We start from the raw sequence: 19,101 nt of genomic DNA, 5'->3' as shown, positions 1-19,101 counted from the left end.
CAACAAAAAAATTTGCATCATGATTACCAGTACACATATTGCTGTATACAGCCGTGCACTGCCAAGTTTTTTTTTTTTTTTAAAGTAAATTGAGTTTTACACGACTACAGACTTAACGTCTTTTATTTAAGTTTTTTAGTGATTTTTATTCTAAAAAAAAAAAAAAAATTATTTTCGTTAATGACTCAAAGCTATTTTTGTAATTTTTGTTATCATTTTTTGAGTTATTTTTAAAACTCAAGTATTCATTGTTGTATTAATTAAAATTGTATAGACTTAATAAATTAGCAATTTGTTTATAAATAGAGGAAATAAATAAATATTTATAAAAAATGCCTGTTTTTCATACAAAAACTATTGAAAGCATCCTCGAGCCTGTAGCACAGCAGGTAAACAATATTTTTATATTTTTATTTTACTGTACTTATGATTTTTTTTATATTTACTTTGTTTTTATTTTTTAATTCAAATAATTGTATAGTGCGATAATTTTCTTTAGAGAGTTATTACTTATAAAATAAAAATATAATATCACATGAATATTATTATGGAATTTATGTACGTGAAATGAAAAAAATTTTTTTTTTATTTTACACCCACTCAAATTATGTCATTTCGAAATAGATAGATCTGTTTATAGTAATTTTTCATCATCAGAATGTTATAATTGATGATATCATACGTGTAGCCTGTAACAATTGAGTAATAGTTTACAAAAACAATTATTATTATTATAAAAGCAAAGAAAACATTCATAAAAATTGCCAAGTTTCATTATTCTTATTTATCATTTGAATTTTTGAATGATTGTATCAAAATTGCAATAGTTGCATCGTTTACCACTTATGTACATTGACATTGTGATTCATGCTGATATCATATACATTCCAGTATATTATATTTTACTTAAATATTTATGTAAAACAAAAATAAAAATAAAAACATACTTAATTTTATATTTGGAGCATATTGAACATCAATACTTTTTTTCATTCATCATTATAAAATTTTATATTTTAGAGAAAAAGAAAAATATTTCGATTCAAAAATATTTACATTGTGTAATAAAACCTTCAGAATTCTTACCGCCCAAGTAACTTCTCCCCAGATTAACTTTTATTTGGATCATTATTATTTTTAGAATACGTCATAACTTTTGGTCGGAACTTACGTTAGCCAATTGCTAGGCGTTGTTCATGGTACCATTATCGTCATTCAATGGCACATGTTATTTAAACTTACTCCAAAATATTATTCATATAATTTCATTTAATTTAAACAAAATAATTAGTTCAAGACTTTTACCGTCATATTTCAATAAAAATAGCTTTTTTTTTTTTAATTAAATTAATCAACTCATCAATGATAATATCTGATTTAAATTTATGTAAATAAATTTAAATTATTATTTTATTGCTAAACTACAGTATTCGACTACATTTAATTTTGTTTTGATTCAATTCATTATGCCTACTTTTCCATAGTTTCAACCAGTCTTTCTATTTCTAAATTTTTTTTTTTTAGCAAGCAATATGTGACTCCAAAATTACAATAGTATTTTCATTTTAAGTTAGTATTGTCAAGAATTTGATGAAATTCTACGTAGTAGTAGATAATGAAGAGAAAAAGATCCAATGAAATTTTTAAAAAGCTACAGAGAACTAGTAAAATTTGGAATTTCATACGTTTGAAATTGAGGCTTCTATTAATCACAGCTTTTATCGAATTTTTAATTATTCACTCCCCTCGGAGTGAAATTCACTCTGCAGGGGAGTTTTCGCGGAGTGGATAATTTTTTATTAATTTAATCCTCCCGGAGTGAAATTCACCTCGGAGGGGAGTTTTAAAAATATTATTAATAAAATATAACTCCACTAAGTAAAATCGAAATAAAAATTCGCGTATTACAGTACTGATCAACCGATACGCACACACGCTGTTTAACAGTTTAATATAAATTAATTTAAATATTAAAACTCCGGACCGGAGTGAATTCGGAGTGAAATAAAATTCGCATCACTCCGCTAAAAAAAAACTCCCAATTCACTTCGCATGCGGAGTGATTTTTTTTAAAACTCCGGAACTCCGAGTGGCGGAGTGAATCCGGAGTGAATTCGGATTTAATTTCAATCCGAATTCACTCCGGATTTTTTACAGTGTAGCTCTTAAAATTTAATTATATCGTTTTCTTAACATTATCTACTAATATACCGAATACTGTAAAATTCTGAACAGTAATTCTATAACCGACAGTACATATATTTTTTTTAAATATTACATGTAATAAAATAATTTACTTATGTAGTCCGACCCTGTAATTAACTCGTCAATCATAAATATCTTTTAAGGTCATTCCAGTAATTTAGAATAAAATAAAAACTAAATATGAAATTGATCCCCTATCTATATGTTTATCAAGATATAAATTTTGTAATTTATACTTAAACTTGAATATAATTCTATAAAAATAGATTTAATTTCAATAAGATTTATACTTATTTCTTGCACGCCTTTAACAGGAAGCATTTGAGTGTGCTCTACACTCACACAATTTACTTTTTAATTGTAAACGAGACTTATAAAGCTTAAAGTTATGACAATGGTTATTTATCGCTATTGAAATATTCAATGAAATTTCTCACGATCAAAATAATATAAATTTTTAGGTTTCGAGACTTGTTATTCTTCATGAAGAAGCTGAAGATGGAAATGCCATGCCAGATTTGGAACGGCCTGTTTATGCCGTCAGCATGGCAGTTACAAATCTTGTTAAAGTAGGTTTCTTTAAAAAATTTTTTTAATTTGATTTTATAGTCAAAATAAATAACAAAAATCATGTATTATAATGTCAAACTAGGTCGGAAAAGAAACAATTAATTCTTCGGACGATGCATTGCTTAAACAAGATATGCCAGCTGCACTTCAACGTGTTGAAGGTGCATCAAGACTTCTTGAAGAAGCATCTGCTCTACTGAAACACGACCCATACTCTGGACCTGCTAGGTCATTAATATTAAATTTTATCCATCAATAATTTTACAAAATTTTTTTTTATAATTTAATTGATTATTAAATTATTTTACAGAAAAAAACTTATTGAAGGTTCGCGAGGTATTCTTCAAGGTACTAGTTCTTTGCTGTTGTGCTTCGACGAAAGCGAAGTGCGTAAAATAATTAGAGAATGTAAAAGAGTTTTGGATTATTTGGCTGTTACTGAAGTAATTGAAACAATGGAAGATCTGGTACATTTTTTAAAGAATCTTAGCCCTTGCTTAAGTAAAGTTTCACGTGAAGTAGGAGCAAGAGAAAAAGAGTTGACTCATCAAGTTCATCGTGAAATTTTAATACGATGTTTAGATCAAGTTAAAACTTTGGCACCAATTTTAATCTGTTCAATGAAAATTTTTATCCATATAATATCTCAGGGTGGTAGAGGTGCTGAAGAAGCTGCAGAAAATCGTAATTATCTTTCTAGCCGTATGTCTGATGAATTAAATGAAATAATACGTGTACTTCAATTGACAACTTATGACGAAGAGGAATGGGATGCTGATCAATTAACGGTATAATATTGTTCATAATAATTTAATGTATGAAAAAAATTTTTTTTGATGCCAAGTTGCTCGAAGAGACAATTAGTCTCGATAAAATACATATATGTTATTCTATTCATATTGTTGAATTTAATACATATTGCTTTTGACCAACTTGACATGAAAAAAATTTTTTTTTACACGTTATAATTATGGTTGTGAAAATTATTAAAATAATTTAATAATAAACATATATTTTTATACTATTACAATTATTAAATTAAATATTTTATATTTAGGTATTAAAAAAAGCTCAGAGTGCCATAGAGTCTCGTGTAAGAACAGCTCATGATTGGTTAGACGATGGTAGAGCCATGCAAGGCGGAGTTGGTGAAAAAAGTCTGCGACAAATTATCGAACAAGCAAATAAACTTGCTGATCGTTATCTTTCACCGTCACAATCTGATGCTATGTCTAAACTAGCATCTCAATTAGTAACAATGACTAATGCACTTTGTGAATTACGCCAGGATGGAAAAGGAACAACTGTACAAGCAGAATCACTTGCTCGAGGAATTAAAGAAAAGCTTAATGAACTTCGTTCCTCTGTAGCATCGGCAATCGTTGCAGCTGATAAATCAGGAACAGCTCAAACTGCTCATACTGTTGCTGGTCGACTAGAGCAAGCTAATAAGTGGCTTTTAAATCCCCAACATGATGACAAAGGACTCGGACAACGTGCCATAGCTATGATTATTCATGAAGGAAAAAAAGTAAGTTCTACTATCATAGTACTTTTATACTATAAATTTAACATTTTATAAAATGCACTATTCATTTGTGCTGCAAATGGATAGAATCAGCAAAGTTTACCATACGTAAGTTTGTTATTGTGTAGAAGAATCTATAAAAATGTAATTATTAAAATCAATTATTAATATTTAACAAATTTAGCGATAAATATAATTAGTAATGTATCAATTATTTTTTTTTTCTTTAGGTTGCTGAAGGCCTTCCAGGTATTCATAAAGCGGAAATCCTACAGCTTTGCGATGAAGTAGAGAATTTATCGCGTCAATTAGCTGATATGTGTGCTTATGGTCAAGGAAATACACCACGTGCACAAGAAATAGCACGGCAATTATCACAAAAACTTTACGAATTAAAAAATCGTATTCAACAAGCAGTTGTGTCACGTGTAGTTGAAGATTTTATTGATATTACAACACCGTTAAAACAATTTACCGATGCTGTTTTAATTCCCGAAGGCACACCAGGACGTGAACAAAATTTCAATGATAAAACTCATGCACTTCAAATATTTTCAAATCGTGCTGTTAAAACAGCGCGTATGGTAGCCGCGGGTGGTAGTAGTGGAAATAAAAAATTAGCTGAAGCATTATTAAATAGTGCTTCTCAAGTTGAATCATTAACACCACAATTAGTTAATGCTGGACGTATTAGAATGAGTTATCCAGAAAGTAAAGCTGCTGATGAACACTTTGAAAATTTACGTCAACAGTATGCAGAGACAATGCAGCGAACAAGAGCACTTTGTGATGAAGCTACTGATAGTGCTGATTTTATTCGTACATCTGAAGAACAAATGCAGAAACATACTTTCCTTTGTGAGGAAGCTATTGCTAAACAACATCCACAAAAAATGGTTGATAATACTGCTGCAATTGCTCGTTTAGCTAATAGAGTTATTCTTGTTGCTAAACAAGAGAGTGACAATAGTGAAGATCTTTCATTTATTCAACGAGTTAATCAAGCTGCTGATGTTCTTCAGCACTGTGTTACACCTATGGTGCAAGATGCTAAAGCTGTTGCTATGAATATTACCGATGCTCCGTCTATTTCACATTGGAGGGAAAGCAATCGTGCTGTAATTATTGTTTTTTCTTTTTTATTCAAAATACTTATTGATATATTTATTGTTTATGATAAATTTCAATATATATATATATATATATCTTTTTGATCGGTTTTGATTATTGTTGGTTGTATATTAACTGGCAGACTTCCGATCTTGTTAAAGTATTTTTATTTTATGGTGATATTCGTAAGTCCATTACTTATATCCTCAAACCATGAATGCAATTTAATTACATTTTATTGCATAATTTTATGATAAACTAAAATTTAACAATTATTATTTTATAATTTAGTTATTTTTTAATTACACTTTTGAATTAGAGAAAAAAAATCTTTCGTAAATTTAGGTTTCGTCATTTTAGTCATTATAATTAATATTTTAACGGTTTTTATAAATAATTTTTATAAATACTTATTGATAAATAAATAATTTGGATCTATTTTATTTTTAGCTGCTAAATAGCGTAGGACAAGTTCGCAAAGCTCTGCATCTTGATCAAAGAACTTCTCCGGATATTTCGCAGCTGCGAATTAGCGATGGTTTGTTGGATATTTTAATTTTTTTACTTTATTATAAATCTATTAAAAGTTTAATTTTTTTAATATTTATAGACTGTTTATTGACGATTTTTAAAAAATTTTAAGATAATTATAAATTTATTTCAGAAGATAAAGTGCCCCTACCTCGGCACACTTACTTTACAGATAAAGGTATCATTAATTTTCATGAGTATAAAAAAATTTACTGTGTTTTTATTGAATTTTTACCGAGAAATTTTCATTTTTTTATTTGTTATTTATTATTTAATTTAGTTGTGTTTAATTATTTAGTCTACTGTATTCAAAAATACCTGGAAAAAAAAACGGTTTCTTTTCGTTTTTCTTTTCGTAAATATCATGTCATTCACTCATTGTCATAAACATTGATATGTATATTTTTAGTTTTTGTTGATTTTAATTTTCTAATTGATACCGTAATTTTTCATTGATTGATTTTTTGATTAAATTTCTTAACTGTCAGTCGGTGAACCTTTGAAGAATCAACCGTCACCCAGCAATTTGGGCGCGGTCAGCCCTACATTCAATACTGGCAAACCGCAACATCGTTCCATCAGTCCTTTGCCTAAATGGGCACGTGGAGGTATTAGAACATAAAATAAAACCCCAAATATATATCTACGAATTCTATTGAAAATTACTTTACAAGCTAAAAAAAGATTAATGACACAATTATCAATTTTAATTGATGACATTGAAATAATGAAGCTATCACCCCTATTATTTTTTATTATTTTTTTTTTGTATCATGTTAACTGAAATTTCTTATCAGGAGATAATCCAGACCTACTATACCAGGAACTTGCCCCTGAGAACAACTTTGAGAAAACGGCTCAAGCCGGAGGTAATTTATCACAATAACGAAAATAAAAAAGAAAAATAACTGTCTCAAATATTATTTGAGACGTTTTAGATTTTTTCTTTCTTTATTTTGTTTTTAGAAATTTCGCGTATTGATTGCTCGCCAATGATGTTTGAATTTTTTTTTTACTTTTTTTAAATCACCAAATTCATCTCATCATTCATTTTTTTTTATCAGCGCATGTTATGAAATCCCTTTGAAAAAATTTTAATCTTCGAAAAAAAAAAATTATAATATTTTTTGCGGTGACTGTATTTTTTTATTTATTTAAATGCTGCATGTATTGTCAAGGATATTACGATAATTATTTTGATCATTACAATGTGGAAAAAAATGGTAAGATTAAATAATTGTTTGTTTAAATTTTCAGAGTAAGCTGCATCTTGATGTTTATGAGTGTTATGCATGAAAATAGTATATTAATTTGTTATAATTTAATTAATTTTTAAAAAATTATTTTTGTTATTAAGAAATGGTACCACCAAGACCTCCGTTACCAGGTGGAGAGATAGCACCTCCAAGACCACCACCACCAGAGACTGATGATGAAGATGAAATGTTTATGCATGCACCTCAACCAAATCAACCTATCATGGTAATTAAAAAAAATATATATATTAAACTAAATAAATAAATAAATAATTATTTTAGATGGCAGCTCATGGTCTCCATCAAGAAGTTCGTCAATGGTCTAGCAAAGATAATGATATCATTGCTGCTGCTAAAAAAATGGCTATTTTGATGGCTCGTCTTTCTGGTTTAGTTCGAGGTGAAGGAGGTAATAAACGTGATTTGATTGCTTGTGCTAAAGCTATTGCTGAAGCATCACAAGAAGTTACTCGTTTAGCTAAAGAATTAGCTAGAGAATGCACAGACAAACGTATTCGCACGGTAATTTTTAAATATTTAAATATATAAATTAATATTATTATTTATTGTTTGATTTTAATTATTTATTCAGTATAACTTTATAATATTATTTTTTTTTAATCAGAACTTACTTCAAGTATGTGAAAGAATCCCGACAATAGGAACTCAATTGAAGATCTTATCAACTGTAAAAGCAACAATGCTTGGTGCTCAAGGTATATTGATAATTTATTTTTATTGATATAAATTACATTTAATACTTAAAAAATAATACCGCTTTATTATTAAAATTATTATCAAAGTCATTTTAATTATCTTTTAGTAAAATCATTAATAAATATGTATTTCAGCTTTTAAATAGTAATAACTATTAAATTTAGTTCATTTGTATATATATAAAAAAAAATCAAACACATCATTAATTAAAAATATTAACAATATTTAACACGTAACGGTTCAATTTCATATTAACTCATTATTATAATCAATGAACATTGTTTTTTGTGCATAGAAACGCTCCCCACCTGGGAAGAACTGATGCTATATGGTAAAAAAAAGCTGTATATAACGCGTGTTTGCATTCGTTTCATCTATGCGTGCACATATTTTTTCATATTTTTATTAATGCATGCTTAATACTTGAGCAATAAAATTTTTCATTGCATGAATTTAATTATAATATATTTTGCCGAAACAAAAAACTTACCGTTTAATTTTTGTTTAAGTATAATGTATGCATTGTCATTTATTTCCATTACATATGATCAAGTTATAAGATTTAGCGCAATCATTATGTTAAATTTAAATTATAAAAATTTAATATTACAAGTGGTAATAGTTAGTATTAATATTATTAGACTAACTTATTCTTATTACTTTTGTCTCTTATTCGGTCTTATCTTTTGGCATGCCGCGGTGATTTTCACCTGTATCGTTACAGATGAATTGATTGGGATTAGTAAGTCTCGATGTAATTTATTGATTGATTATTATTATTATAATTTTACATGATATTTGAAATTTATTACTTTTACGTAGTAATTTATATATTCATAAATTATGAAAAAAAGTCTGCTTAGATTATTGTAATTATTTTTATTACTATTATGATTTAAGTTTAAACAATATTACATTACACATCAAAGGATAAAAGGAGGATGTACCAATTACACACTCGAGTTGTAATGTCTTACTTTCTCTACTTTTCTCCCTTAGTGTGTAATATACTATAGAAATATTGTAGCTTCTATATTTATTTATGTATAATATTCTTTTCATTTATTTATTATTTTTTAAATTTAACTAATAATTTATTAATTAATGATACAGGTACGGAAGAGGACCAAGAAGCAACAGATATGCTGGTCGGAAACGCTCAAAATCTTATGCAAAGTGTAAAAGAGACAGTGAGAGCTGCAGAGTGTGCAAGCATCAAGATTCGTACCGCGTCTGGAATGAAATTACGCTGGGTGCGCCGTCAACCTTGGTACCAATATTAGATTTGTGACACAATTATGTCGTAGATTCGCTTTTGAGTTCTATTTACCTCTGACAAAATTTTTTTTTCGAATCGGTCGTGGACATGTGGTTATAACTACATAAAACAGTCTGCCGTAGTACAGTAGTGTACTAGTGGCTTACGTTTATTAACCCAATTAAATTTTTATCACCACATAAATTACTTTCAGTTTAATTAGTTCTTTGAAAAGTAAAATTTATAAAATTTCTAATATACTTTTATAATTACTAAATTTTTTATTAATTATATAATAATATTAATAATAATAATTGTTGTTGTAATCACCGCGAAATAGTTAAGTTTAATCATTTTTTCGGATGTCAGGGCCCATAACATTATTACACATAAGAATTATTCTTATTGTTCAGTACGATTACATTAAAAAAAAAAATTCTTCTCTAATTCATGAGAAAAAGACTTGATTAATTGATTCGTCCATTATAATAAAAATTATAACTTATATTATAATTACATAATTGTGTTGTATTAAAAATAAGTTGACGTCACTTTATTGTTTTTGCTAATCATATTGTCATTTTATATAAATATACATTTGGATAAATAATTTAAATTATTTAAATACAATACATCGGCATCATAAATGTTTATTGTGAGTAAATCAACGAAAAATATTTTATAAGAATACGTCTAAACCCTTTTTACAGGCTTGGATTAAATTTTATCGTACTGAATAAGCAGACAATTTTAAAAATGTATCATGTAAAAATTTTAAATTATATTCATGTGCAATTTTCTGAAATAATATTTTTTGTATGATAATGAAAAATATTGGCCTTGATAGTAAATTATTAATATTTTTATAAGGTCCAGTGCAATAACGTTGATAATTGTAGTGTTACAATATGTATACTTTTTGCGATGGTTTTTTTTATAATTCAATGGTGCTAAAAAATATTAAAATGTTAAATTAGAGTAAATAAAATAATTTTTTTAGAATGTAAATGCAATAATGTTTTTGAAATAAGTTTCTTTTTAGATAAAAAAATAAAAATAAAAGAGAGAACAATATAATTTTTGTAACTTTTAGTATGTTAACTACTTTAATTTTAATCGTAATATTTTTAAAACAAAACGTAACAAAAAATTTCTTAAATGTCTTAATAAATAATTTTTTGTGAACTACTAATAACAATTTTATTTAAAATTATAATCCTATTATTTATTTAATATTTTTTTAAATTTATGTCCTTTTATGTTTGCCACTGGATTCATCAGTAGGATTAATAATTTGAATATAATTAGAAAGTATAATAAAATATTCAAAGTAATATAAATTTTAGAATAGATTAATAAAAGTAGATTTAGAAAATACATAATTGATAATTTTAGTTCTATGTCATGCGTATAAGATAAAAAAATGCATGGTGGTTAACTAGTAAATTTACTAGTATGACTATTTTAGTTTCGTGATTATGCTCGTAATTATCAATGAGCACGTGACGGCTGACAAAGACATTTAAATTGATGAGGATCATTATTTTTATCATCATAAGGTACATCTGTAAATTTTGTATTTTTTGTGATTAGCTGGCGAAAAAATAATCCTGAAGTTAGCAGACAATTAACAGTTTTCGAATTTTTTTTTCAACAATTTAATTTAAATAGAAAATAAAAATAAAAATATGCACGTGTATAAAATTAAAAAAACTATAGGTGCAATTTTTCAAAATATTTTTTTTTTAATTTATCGTTTTTAAAAAAATCAAAAAATTATTAGACTCCGGCTGATTTCAGTATCATGGCGAAAAATGGTCTCTATTTTCCGTGAATGATATCTATATACATACATATACATGTACATGTGGAAGTACCTATATATTTACATATGTATATTGAAATGGTGTAATTGTTATCGAGGCGAACATTATTTTTTTTGATAATAAGTATTATTACAAAAGAAGAGCGAGTTATGTGAAATTACACAACTATTTTTTAATTAAAATAACATTGATTAAATAAGTATACTCCTTTAAAAAGTTAATTTTTATAAGAAATGAAAAAATAAATTGCTATAATGGCTGAAAACGTCCCAATTCTTGAAGGATTTTTATGTCCTGTATGTATGACAGATTTAAAAAAACCATGTCAATTAACAAAACATTTTGAAGAAGTTCACAATGACGATCCAGAAATACTAAAATCTCTCAAAGGTAAATTTAATATATTAAATAATTAAATATAACCAAGTTTTAAAGGTTATAAATTACAAAATAATTCAATTAAAAAAAAAACAATTCAAATAAATAAATTTTAATGATTACTTTTAAATAGATTTGTTTGGAAAAGCTAAAAAAAAAATTCTTAAACAAGATGAAATGCCTGATAATTTTTCTCACAATGTACCGATCCGAGAAAAACAATTGAGCCCAGATATTAATTGGGGTCCACAAGAAATTGGAGCTGTTAAATCTTACACTGTTTACTATAGAGATATTAGAAACGCTAAATTGGAAAGGTATTCAACTGAAACAAATAAATTACTGATAAGATTAGACAAACTATTATTAAATTTACCATCAGATCCAATTGATCGAAAAGGTATTTCTAATTTAAAAATTAAATTTAAATAAATTATAAAAATACTTATGACAATTTTGTTTATTCGCCATTAATTATTTTATATTAATCATTAAATTGTCGTTTTAGCTCATGAACGTACAATTGTGCCTTGGATTGATGATAAAGATGTCAAATTATGTCCTAATTGTGCACGTAGCTTCCATTTAGCCAGAAGAAAACATCATTGCCGGTTGTGTGGTGCTGTAATGTGTCACGATTGTACTGAATTTTTATCTCTTATTGATGCTCGTAAGTTATTTTTATTATTTTATATTTTTTTGTAGTAAGAATAATAATTATTATATATAGATTAAAATACTATAAATTATTCAGGTAAAATGACTAGCCCAACATCAGTAGATGATTCTTCAATATCTCCTACATCATCAGAATCTCCATTAACAGATAGGATTATTCGAGCTGGAATAGGGCTTTCAAAATTAGCACGATCACCATCAAGTGGAAGTCTCAATAGTATTTTATCGCTGATGAATGATCGAGCGGGTGGTGAACAGTATTTTCGATTATGTTTTCATTGTAAAAACCTTTTAGATGCACGTGAAAAATTAAAAGTAAGACAGCTAAGTAAACCAATTATTTCAAAATTTTACGAAACTATGAGAACATATATGGAAGAAGCAATGCGTTTTATGACAATGTATAATAAAATGTGGGAATCATTAAGTAAAGGAGAAATGACTTATGATTTACGTGATGCACAAATATTAAGAATTAAAATAGCTAAAGTTGGAGAAAATGTTGATAATATAAGTAAAAAAATAATAGCTATTGGTACTGCAGATATTGATAATCCACCACAGGGTCAGGCACTAAAACTACATCAAATGATTCGTGCATCCGCAATGATATTTCTTAAAGAACAATTATTGACTATTCCTTCACTACCGTCTGAAGAAGAGTATTTGGCTTTGCAAGAAAACCGTCGTCAGAAAATTGAAGAAAGAATAGCTTACGAAAGACAGTTGGAAATTGAAGAAGCTTTAAAAGAAAGACGTAGAGAATATAAAATAGATAATAAATGCTCACAAAATATTACACCGATTAAAAATAATGAGGTAAAATTATTTAATTACTTATTAATATAATTTTAATAATTTATTTATTTATGTGTAGACTTTGATGGAGACTTCACAAGGTTGGACACCTTCTGGGGCTGTTGCAATACTTCCATCCGCATCAATTGAACCAATAATCGAACAAATGAGTAATTTACGATCGTACATCAAACAAGCTAAAGCAGAATGTAAATTTGATGAAGTAGCTACATTAGAAAGTAATTTACGTGAACTTCAAAGCGCTTATTTTGCAATGAAGCAAAACAGTGATGGTTAAAATGCTTTTAATTTTTTTTTTATCGATACATTGCCATTATAACAAGTTGGTAGATTTTTCAAATTTTAATAATCTCTTATTTTTATTTGTGCATATACATATTTATATGATATTTAATTTCAATATAGTGAGAATTATATAACTATAATAAGCTATTTAAAAAAAAAGCGGTTATATAAGAAAGTAATAATATTTATTAAAATAATATTAATAATATATAAATTTAATAATTTAAAAAATTTTCAATTTTTTACTGATTGGGCCCAATTCTATTTTCAATAATTAAAGTATTTTTTATGAACAATACTCAATTTATTATATAAATATATTATTTTAAATTTAAATTATTTTTAAACACAATTTATTATAATTGTTATTGTAAAATTTATTTGTTTTATAAATATATTTAATAAAAATTTATTCAACATTAATATATTAAAAAATATATTTTTACGTTATATTTACAATTTATACATTTGTTATTTATATATTATAAATCATCGTTTGCATAATTCTAAAATAGGTATTGGTAAATTTTTATAGTAATCTTCAGAAAGTGAATAGTCGTTTGATTTACTATTTGTTTCTTTACCATTACTTTTTATTTCTTGTTTATTAATTTCTTTTAAAACTAATGGTAAATTTTCACTTACATAAGACGTTACATTTGAATTTTCTTTTGTATAAACACTAGACTGGGTTAAATTTGAAGAACAAGGTGTTTCACATATTGATAAATCTTGTGGACAATTTGGAAATATATAATCCTGTATATTATTTGATGTTATTTCTTTTTGATTGTTTGTTTTATCATCAACTTGATTTATATTTAATTCTTTGAAATTTGGTAAAATAAAGTCCTCTTGTTCAATCCCGTATTTTATTTTATAATTATTAACATTATTTTCCTCAGGCAAACTCTTTGTGCTAAATTTCATTAAATCAGATTTACTATTAAATGGAAATTTTGACACATCTTCAATATTATTAAATTTCGCTTCTTCATATATGTGTTTTAAATTATCGTTGTTAATTAATTGTGCGGCATAATTAACTTCTTGAGCATCATGTAAAACAGTTGATTGATAACCAGGATTTTGATTTTCTGATATATCTTCAAAATTTATAAAAATATCAACTGGTGCTGCTGGACCAGTTGGTGGACGTTTTGGTGGTTCCTCTTTTAATATATTAACAGCTAAATAATCAGCAGCTCTAAATAACTCTACTTTAACTAATAAATTTATCAACTCTCGTATCGTAGGTCTTTTGCGTCCCATCGTTGACCATTCATCTAAAAAAATTTCAGCTGCCAGTCGATGTTGCCTCAATGCAGTAAATTCAATAATACTAAAATTATAATATATTTAATTTGTATAATTTACAACAATTTTTTTAATTATGGTATATTCATAAAAATTATAATATTAAAAGATAGTTATTATACTCACTCAAGATGTTCCTTAGTAAACATAGGAAGATTTTGTGATCCATGTTTTGTTATAATTCCCATAAGAATTTTCCAAGAATCTGGACTTAAAGTTTTTGCAAGGGAATAAAGTTCTGCTGGTCTTAATTTACGAATTTCTGTCTCTGAATTCATCATTATTTTTTTATAATAAATTAAATTTAAAAAAATAAATATAAATATATATTCGTTGGCCTAATTTTATTATGAATTACAAAGTTCAATAATTATATCAACATACTTTGCATGATATTAATAACCTAAACACTAAACATACTTGATGAAAAAAAAAATAACTTACAGTGTTACTACGTCCTGGTTGATGGTTTGGCGCTGGTGTAGTTGAGCGGTTGATTATGAATGTGGACGAATGACAAACTTACATGTAATTATAATAAAAATTAAAAAATAGAAGCATTTGACTATAAATGTGACTTATGTAGCAAGTATTTAGCATCGTAATAAGCAATCTTTAATTAGATACAGTATTAAGTTCATTTATTTTTATGCTGTGTGAATTATTATTATAATTGTATGAGTTCACACAATACGTCCACTTTCAAATCAACCGTCAAATCCGGCCAGCGCCAAATTCTAATCAGGATGTACGTAACACTTTTTAAAGAAATATCGATTTTTTAATATTAAGTTTATAATTAAAATAAACTTTTAATCTAATCAGCTGGCCAAAAAATTTTTTAATTTAAGTACTAATAGGGTACAGTAGTGCACGTAATAAAATTCTAATTATTCAAAATTCTATTTTAGCCTTAATTGTCCAAAATTGCTTATACGAGCAATTTTAGGATAAAATTTGTTTGCTAAATTGCTACGAAAGTACCAATTAATTTACGGAAATAATTTTCTGAATATGTAGATCAGCTTTTTTTCCCCTTCTTTGATTTTTTTTTTCTAATATCAGTAAGTAGCATAAAATTCACAGATGGCGTTAGAGTACATGTTTTGTGTGAAATTTTTAGTGTGTAACGTCCTTTATACAGTCCACTTTATTATTTACTTATGACGTTTTAAAATTTAGTGAAAAAATTTTCATAAGTATTTCATGTAAATAACAACAAAAATAAAAATGAGTAAACGTGATGATGATGATGACGATGAAAATTTTGCAACATTTGGAGAAGCATTAGAAGAATTGGAAGAAGGTATTTATTGTACTTAATATTTTTTTATTTTAAGTTTTTCATTAAAATTTTAAATAATGATTTTATTATTTATTTATTTTTTCTAACAGATACTTTGCGAAGGAAAAAACCTATAACTGTAGAGGATCAGTATGCTCTAGATGCTCAAGGAAGACGTAGGTTTCATGGAGCATTTACTGGTGGTTTTTCAGCAGGATATTTTAATAGTGTTGGCACAAGAGATGGATGGAGGCCACAACAATTTAAATCATCACGTAATATTAAAGCTGATAATGTTTTACAACGTCCACAGGATTTTATGGATGAAGAAGACACTGGAGAGTTTGGTATCGCACCCACTGGTATACGAGCTACTGTAGATTTTAGTGATCGATCTGAGAGAGGAAAAAAACGAAGAAGAGAGCAAACTGATCCTAACCAACCTATTCCTGGAGTGCCTGTACTCAAAGAGCTATTAAAGCCAGTCACGTAAGACACTTTTATATTAAAAAAATCTTTAAAAAATCTTAATAATAAATTATTTTAATTTTATTCATCATTAGTTACACAATGGGTGTTACTTTATTGAAAAAAATGGGTTGGAAACCAGGTCAAGGTGTTGGACCAAGATTAGCTAAAAAAGAAAAAGAAAAAATTTATGAAAAAAATGTTAAGAAAAAAGTTTATGGATGTACATTACCTGGTCGAGAACTTAATACTTGTGATAGTAATTCTGAAAATTCTGATAATGACGAAGAAATATTATTTGCACCTGATGATTATGAACCTTTTAGGTAATAAAACTTTTAATAATTATTTCTAATGTTTTATTTGAAAAATTTTAAATTTATTTATATATTTAACAGGTGTAATCCTAAAGATAATTATTTTGGTATCGGGTATAGTGGATTAGAACGACAATCTGTTCTTTCTAATCACTTGAATCTTTTTGATACAACAACATTTACAATGAAAGATAAAAATAAGAAACTTTCAATTCGAGGTCAGGCTTTTGGTGTTGGTGTTTTTGAAGCCGATGATGAAGATATTTACTCATCAACAGATATGTCTAATTATGATTTTTCACTTGGTTCTGAAACAAAAAAAACAAATCGACGGTCTAATGAAAAAAAATATGATACTTCAAAAGATAATTGTATATACGGGTTTGTTTTAGCGAAGAATTGTTTGAAAAGAAAAAAAATTTTTGATCCGCCATTATTACCAAGAGATTTCAATCCAGTTCACCGAATAAGAAAAAGTCGATTTTCTTCTATTGTTGAAGTAGATGATAATAAACAAAAATCTTGTTTTAGACAAGAACTAAATGCTCAAGATAGATTTAATATATTAGACGCATCACCAAATGCTTCTACATCTAGTGTTAATAAAACTGAAATATTAAATCTGAGTGAAACTTCTAAAACTGTCAATTTTGTAGAGAGTCAGAAGTTAAAAGTTAAACCATCATGGATGGATAAATTGAATACGTCCAATTTTTTATCTGGAGGTGTTGAAGGAAGTACTAAAAATTTTACAGAAACAATACAGAGCTCAGAGAAGTTACCAAAAATATGTCTATTAAACCAAGAGGAAACTTTAGAAGATTTTAAATCTAATGAAGATGGAGATAAAAATTACATTACGAAAAGTTTTACTGACCCAGAAAAACAAAAGAGGTTTGAAAAATTTTTAAATGATTTTAATGATAAAGAAAAATTATTGAATTTTCATAGTAAATGTGCGTCAGATGAAGAGTTTAAGGAATTTACTCAAGTTGCACAGTCATTTGAAAAACCAGAAAAATCGGTTCCTGAAGATAAACAATTTGTTAGTAAAGCTGTGGAGAATAATTCGAATTTAGATCCTGAAGATCAAATGATTAAAGCAGCAAAAATGAATATGTTTGGAAAATTAACAAGAACAATTGAAGTTTGGCAACCAGCCAGTGTTGTTTGTAAGCAATTAAATATACCTGAGCCGTTTGGTAAAAGTATGAAAGTAGAACCACAAAAACGTAAAAAATATTCAATATTTGAATCTTTTAATATTCTTAACACTAATGAGGTTAAATATCAAAAAGCTACTGACACTGCTGGAAGCTTTAAAGAACCTGTTATAATGGATAAATCGTTTGAGAAAAAAGTTACGAGTAATGATAGTGAAATAAACAACTTATCAATTTCAAATAAATCAGATATAGAATTAGAAGTCGGTTTTAATAAATTGCATGAGGAAAATGATAATTTTAGAGTTTTATCTGATGTAGCTTCTGGAAAAGATAATTTAAATAGAACTAATTTCGCAACAGCCAGTGTAAACTCATTAAAAACTCAAAGTTCAAACGAGGATGAGAATACTAAAGCAGATAACACTCAAGTTAAAGAGAGTTCATTAGTTGCTGTGCAATTAGGTAAAGTTGAAGCAAATAAAGATTTGTTCAAAGCAATATTTTTGAGTAGCAGTGATGAGTCTGAAACTGAAGATGATCTTGTTGAAGATGTGGATAATAATACTGTTAAATCATTGTTAATTGGAAAGTCTGCAACTGAGTTAAATATTAAAAGGAATACTTCACCACCACGAGGTATCTTTGCCAAGTTAGATTTTGATGATTTAATGTCATCTAAAAAACTTGTACAGAAAAAAAATGAAAACAATATGGACTCTAATGAATCAACTATTGCTGGTTATAAAGACAAACAAATTCAAGTAATTGATATTGAAAGTTTATCTTCAAGTGCAACTACTCAACCAGAAGTCAGTAATTTACCTAACACTTATGGCCCAGTTCTTCCTAAACAGCCGACAAAAGTTGAAGATACATCTGACAGTAGAGAAAAACAAAAGTCTAAGGTAATTACGAAGTTGAATAATTCAGAGGTTTCTTTGAAATGGGTGGAAAAAATAAAATCTAAGAAGTCAAAAAAAGAAAAAAAAAAGTATAAACATAAAGAAAAGAAAAAACGAAAAAATCAAAAGAAAGAACGCTAGATTATGATTATTTATTTATACTACTATACTCATTATATGTAAATAATAAAAATAATAAAAGTGATTTGCTCAGTACATTAGTTTTTATTATTTTCCTTCAATATAACAACATAGTACTCAGTATATATATATATATATATATATATATATATATATATATATATATATATATATTTTTTTTTTTTTATTATTTTCTGTTCATCTTCAATAAGCTCACATTGAGTTTGCTTGATATGAAATAATCACGTCCAATTCAATTTTTACACCTGTTTTTTTGTAAAACTTTCTTCAGCGGTAGATGTGGATTCCCAATTGATTGATTTCTTGATTTTATTTTGTAAAAA

General features: G+C 26.8%; 4 protein-coding genes across 15 annotated transcripts; 3 read left to right on the top strand and 1 right to left on the bottom strand.

The window, feature by feature from the left end:
* Nucleotides 1-24: 24 nt before the first annotated feature.
* On the top strand, nucleotides 25-10,326 carry LOC130672283 (vinculin). Of its 12 annotated transcripts, none has more exons than XM_057476745.1 (17): nucleotides 25-389; nucleotides 2,667-2,774; nucleotides 2,858-3,003; nucleotides 3,086-3,563; nucleotides 3,833-4,306; nucleotides 4,391-4,447; nucleotides 4,534-5,421; nucleotides 5,864-5,951; nucleotides 6,078-6,122; nucleotides 6,433-6,552; nucleotides 6,742-6,813; nucleotides 7,123-7,167; nucleotides 7,302-7,426; nucleotides 7,483-7,722; nucleotides 7,826-7,916; nucleotides 8,213-8,248; nucleotides 9,031-10,326. In XM_057476745.1, exons 1-17 carry the CDS (start codon nucleotides 333-335, stop codon nucleotides 9,198-9,200), a joined length of 3,240 nt encoding a protein of 1,079 aa, XP_057332728.1. In that variant the 5' UTR covers nucleotides 25-332; the 3' UTR covers nucleotides 9,201-10,326. The 12 variants fall into 12 exon arrangements, with proteins under 12 accessions (XP_057332728.1, XP_057332730.1, XP_057332733.1 ...); XM_057476747.1 differs by having other exon boundaries at nucleotides 4,391-4,411; nucleotides 9,031-10,325; XM_057476750.1 differs by lacking the exon at nucleotides 6,078-6,122.
* Nucleotides 10,327-10,932: 606 nt separating this feature from the next.
* Nucleotides 10,933-13,393, top strand: LOC130670962 (rabenosyn-5). Its single transcript, XM_057474604.1, has 5 exons — nucleotides 10,933-11,391; nucleotides 11,513-11,779; nucleotides 11,888-12,049; nucleotides 12,134-12,876; nucleotides 12,935-13,393. The coding sequence occupies exons 1-5, from the start codon at nucleotides 11,256-11,258 to the stop codon at nucleotides 13,151-13,153; spliced, it is 1,527 nt and encodes a 508-aa protein (XP_057330587.1). The 5' UTR covers nucleotides 10,933-11,255; the 3' UTR covers nucleotides 13,154-13,393.
* Nucleotides 13,394-13,519: 126 nt separating this feature from the next.
* LOC130670963 (protein Tube) lies at nucleotides 13,520-14,910 on the bottom strand. Its single transcript, XM_057474605.1, has 2 exons — nucleotides 14,605-14,910; nucleotides 13,520-14,503 (listed from the first exon to the last, which is right to left on the bottom strand). Exons 1-2 carry the CDS (start codon nucleotides 14,757-14,759, stop codon nucleotides 13,651-13,653), a joined length of 1,008 nt encoding a protein of 335 aa, XP_057330588.1. The 5' UTR covers nucleotides 14,760-14,910; the 3' UTR covers nucleotides 13,520-13,650.
* Nucleotides 14,911-15,584: 674 nt separating this feature from the next.
* LOC130670961 (G patch domain-containing protein 1 homolog) lies at nucleotides 15,585-18,826 on the top strand. The gene is made up of 4 exons (XM_057474602.1): nucleotides 15,585-15,784; nucleotides 15,874-16,252; nucleotides 16,327-16,557; nucleotides 16,630-18,826. The coding sequence occupies exons 1-4, from the start codon at nucleotides 15,709-15,711 to the stop codon at nucleotides 18,755-18,757; spliced, it is 2,814 nt and encodes a 937-aa protein (XP_057330585.1). The 5' UTR covers nucleotides 15,585-15,708; the 3' UTR covers nucleotides 18,758-18,826.
* The last annotated feature ends 275 nt before the right edge of the window (nucleotides 18,827-19,101 follow it).

Source organism: Microplitis mediator, chromosome 7 (genome assembly GCF_029852145.1).
Source record: "Microplitis mediator isolate UGA2020A chromosome 7, iyMicMedi2.1, whole genome shotgun sequence".
Classification (NCBI taxonomy): Eukaryota; Metazoa; Arthropoda; class Insecta; order Hymenoptera; family Braconidae; genus Microplitis; species Microplitis mediator.
The sequence above is the reverse complement of the archived record's forward strand: the minus strand, read 5'-3'. Positions and strand labels throughout refer to the sequence as shown.

What these genes read in the sequence shown, in the direction of transcription:
- LOC130670963 (XM_057474605.1), bottom strand. Translation starts at nt 14,759, where the DNA reads ATGATGAATTCAGAGACAGAAATTCGTAAATTAAGACCAGCAGAACTT. An exon ending in TTTACTAAGGAACATCTTGA is followed by an intron (nt 14,504 to 14,604) that starts GTGAGTATAATA and finishes TTATAATTTTAG; the next exon opens with TATTATTGAATTTACTGCAT.
- LOC130670961 (XM_057474602.1), top strand. Translation starts at nt 15,709, where the DNA reads ATGAGTAAACGTGATGATGATGATGACGATGAAAATTTTGCAACATTT. An exon ending in GAGCTATTAAAGCCAGTCAC is followed by an intron (nt 16,253 to 16,326) that starts GTAAGACACTTT and finishes ATTCATCATTAG; the next exon opens with TTACACAATGGGTGTTACTT. An exon ending in GATGATTATGAACCTTTTAG is followed by an intron (nt 16,558 to 16,629) that starts GTAATAAAACTT and finishes TATATTTAACAG; the next exon opens with GTGTAATCCTAAAGATAATT.
- LOC130672283 (XM_057476745.1), top strand. Translation starts at nt 333, where the DNA reads ATGCCTGTTTTTCATACAAAAACTATTGAAAGCATCCTCGAGCCTGTA. An exon ending in GGGATGCTGATCAATTAACG is followed by an intron (nt 3,564 to 3,832) that starts GTATAATATTGT and finishes TTTTATATTTAG; the next exon opens with GTATTAAAAAAAGCTCAGAG. An exon ending in TTATTCATGAAGGAAAAAAA is followed by an intron (nt 4,307 to 4,390) that starts GTAAGTTCTACT and finishes GCAAATGGATAG; the next exon opens with AATCAGCAAAGTTTACCATA.
- LOC130670962 (XM_057474604.1), top strand. Translation starts at nt 11,256, where the DNA reads ATGGCTGAAAACGTCCCAATTCTTGAAGGATTTTTATGTCCTGTATGT. An exon ending in AGATCCAATTGATCGAAAAG is followed by an intron (nt 11,780 to 11,887) that starts GTATTTCTAATT and finishes TTGTCGTTTTAG; the next exon opens with CTCATGAACGTACAATTGTG. An exon ending in CACCGATTAAAAATAATGAG is followed by an intron (nt 12,877 to 12,934) that starts GTAAAATTATTT and finishes ATTTATGTGTAG; the next exon opens with ACTTTGATGGAGACTTCACA.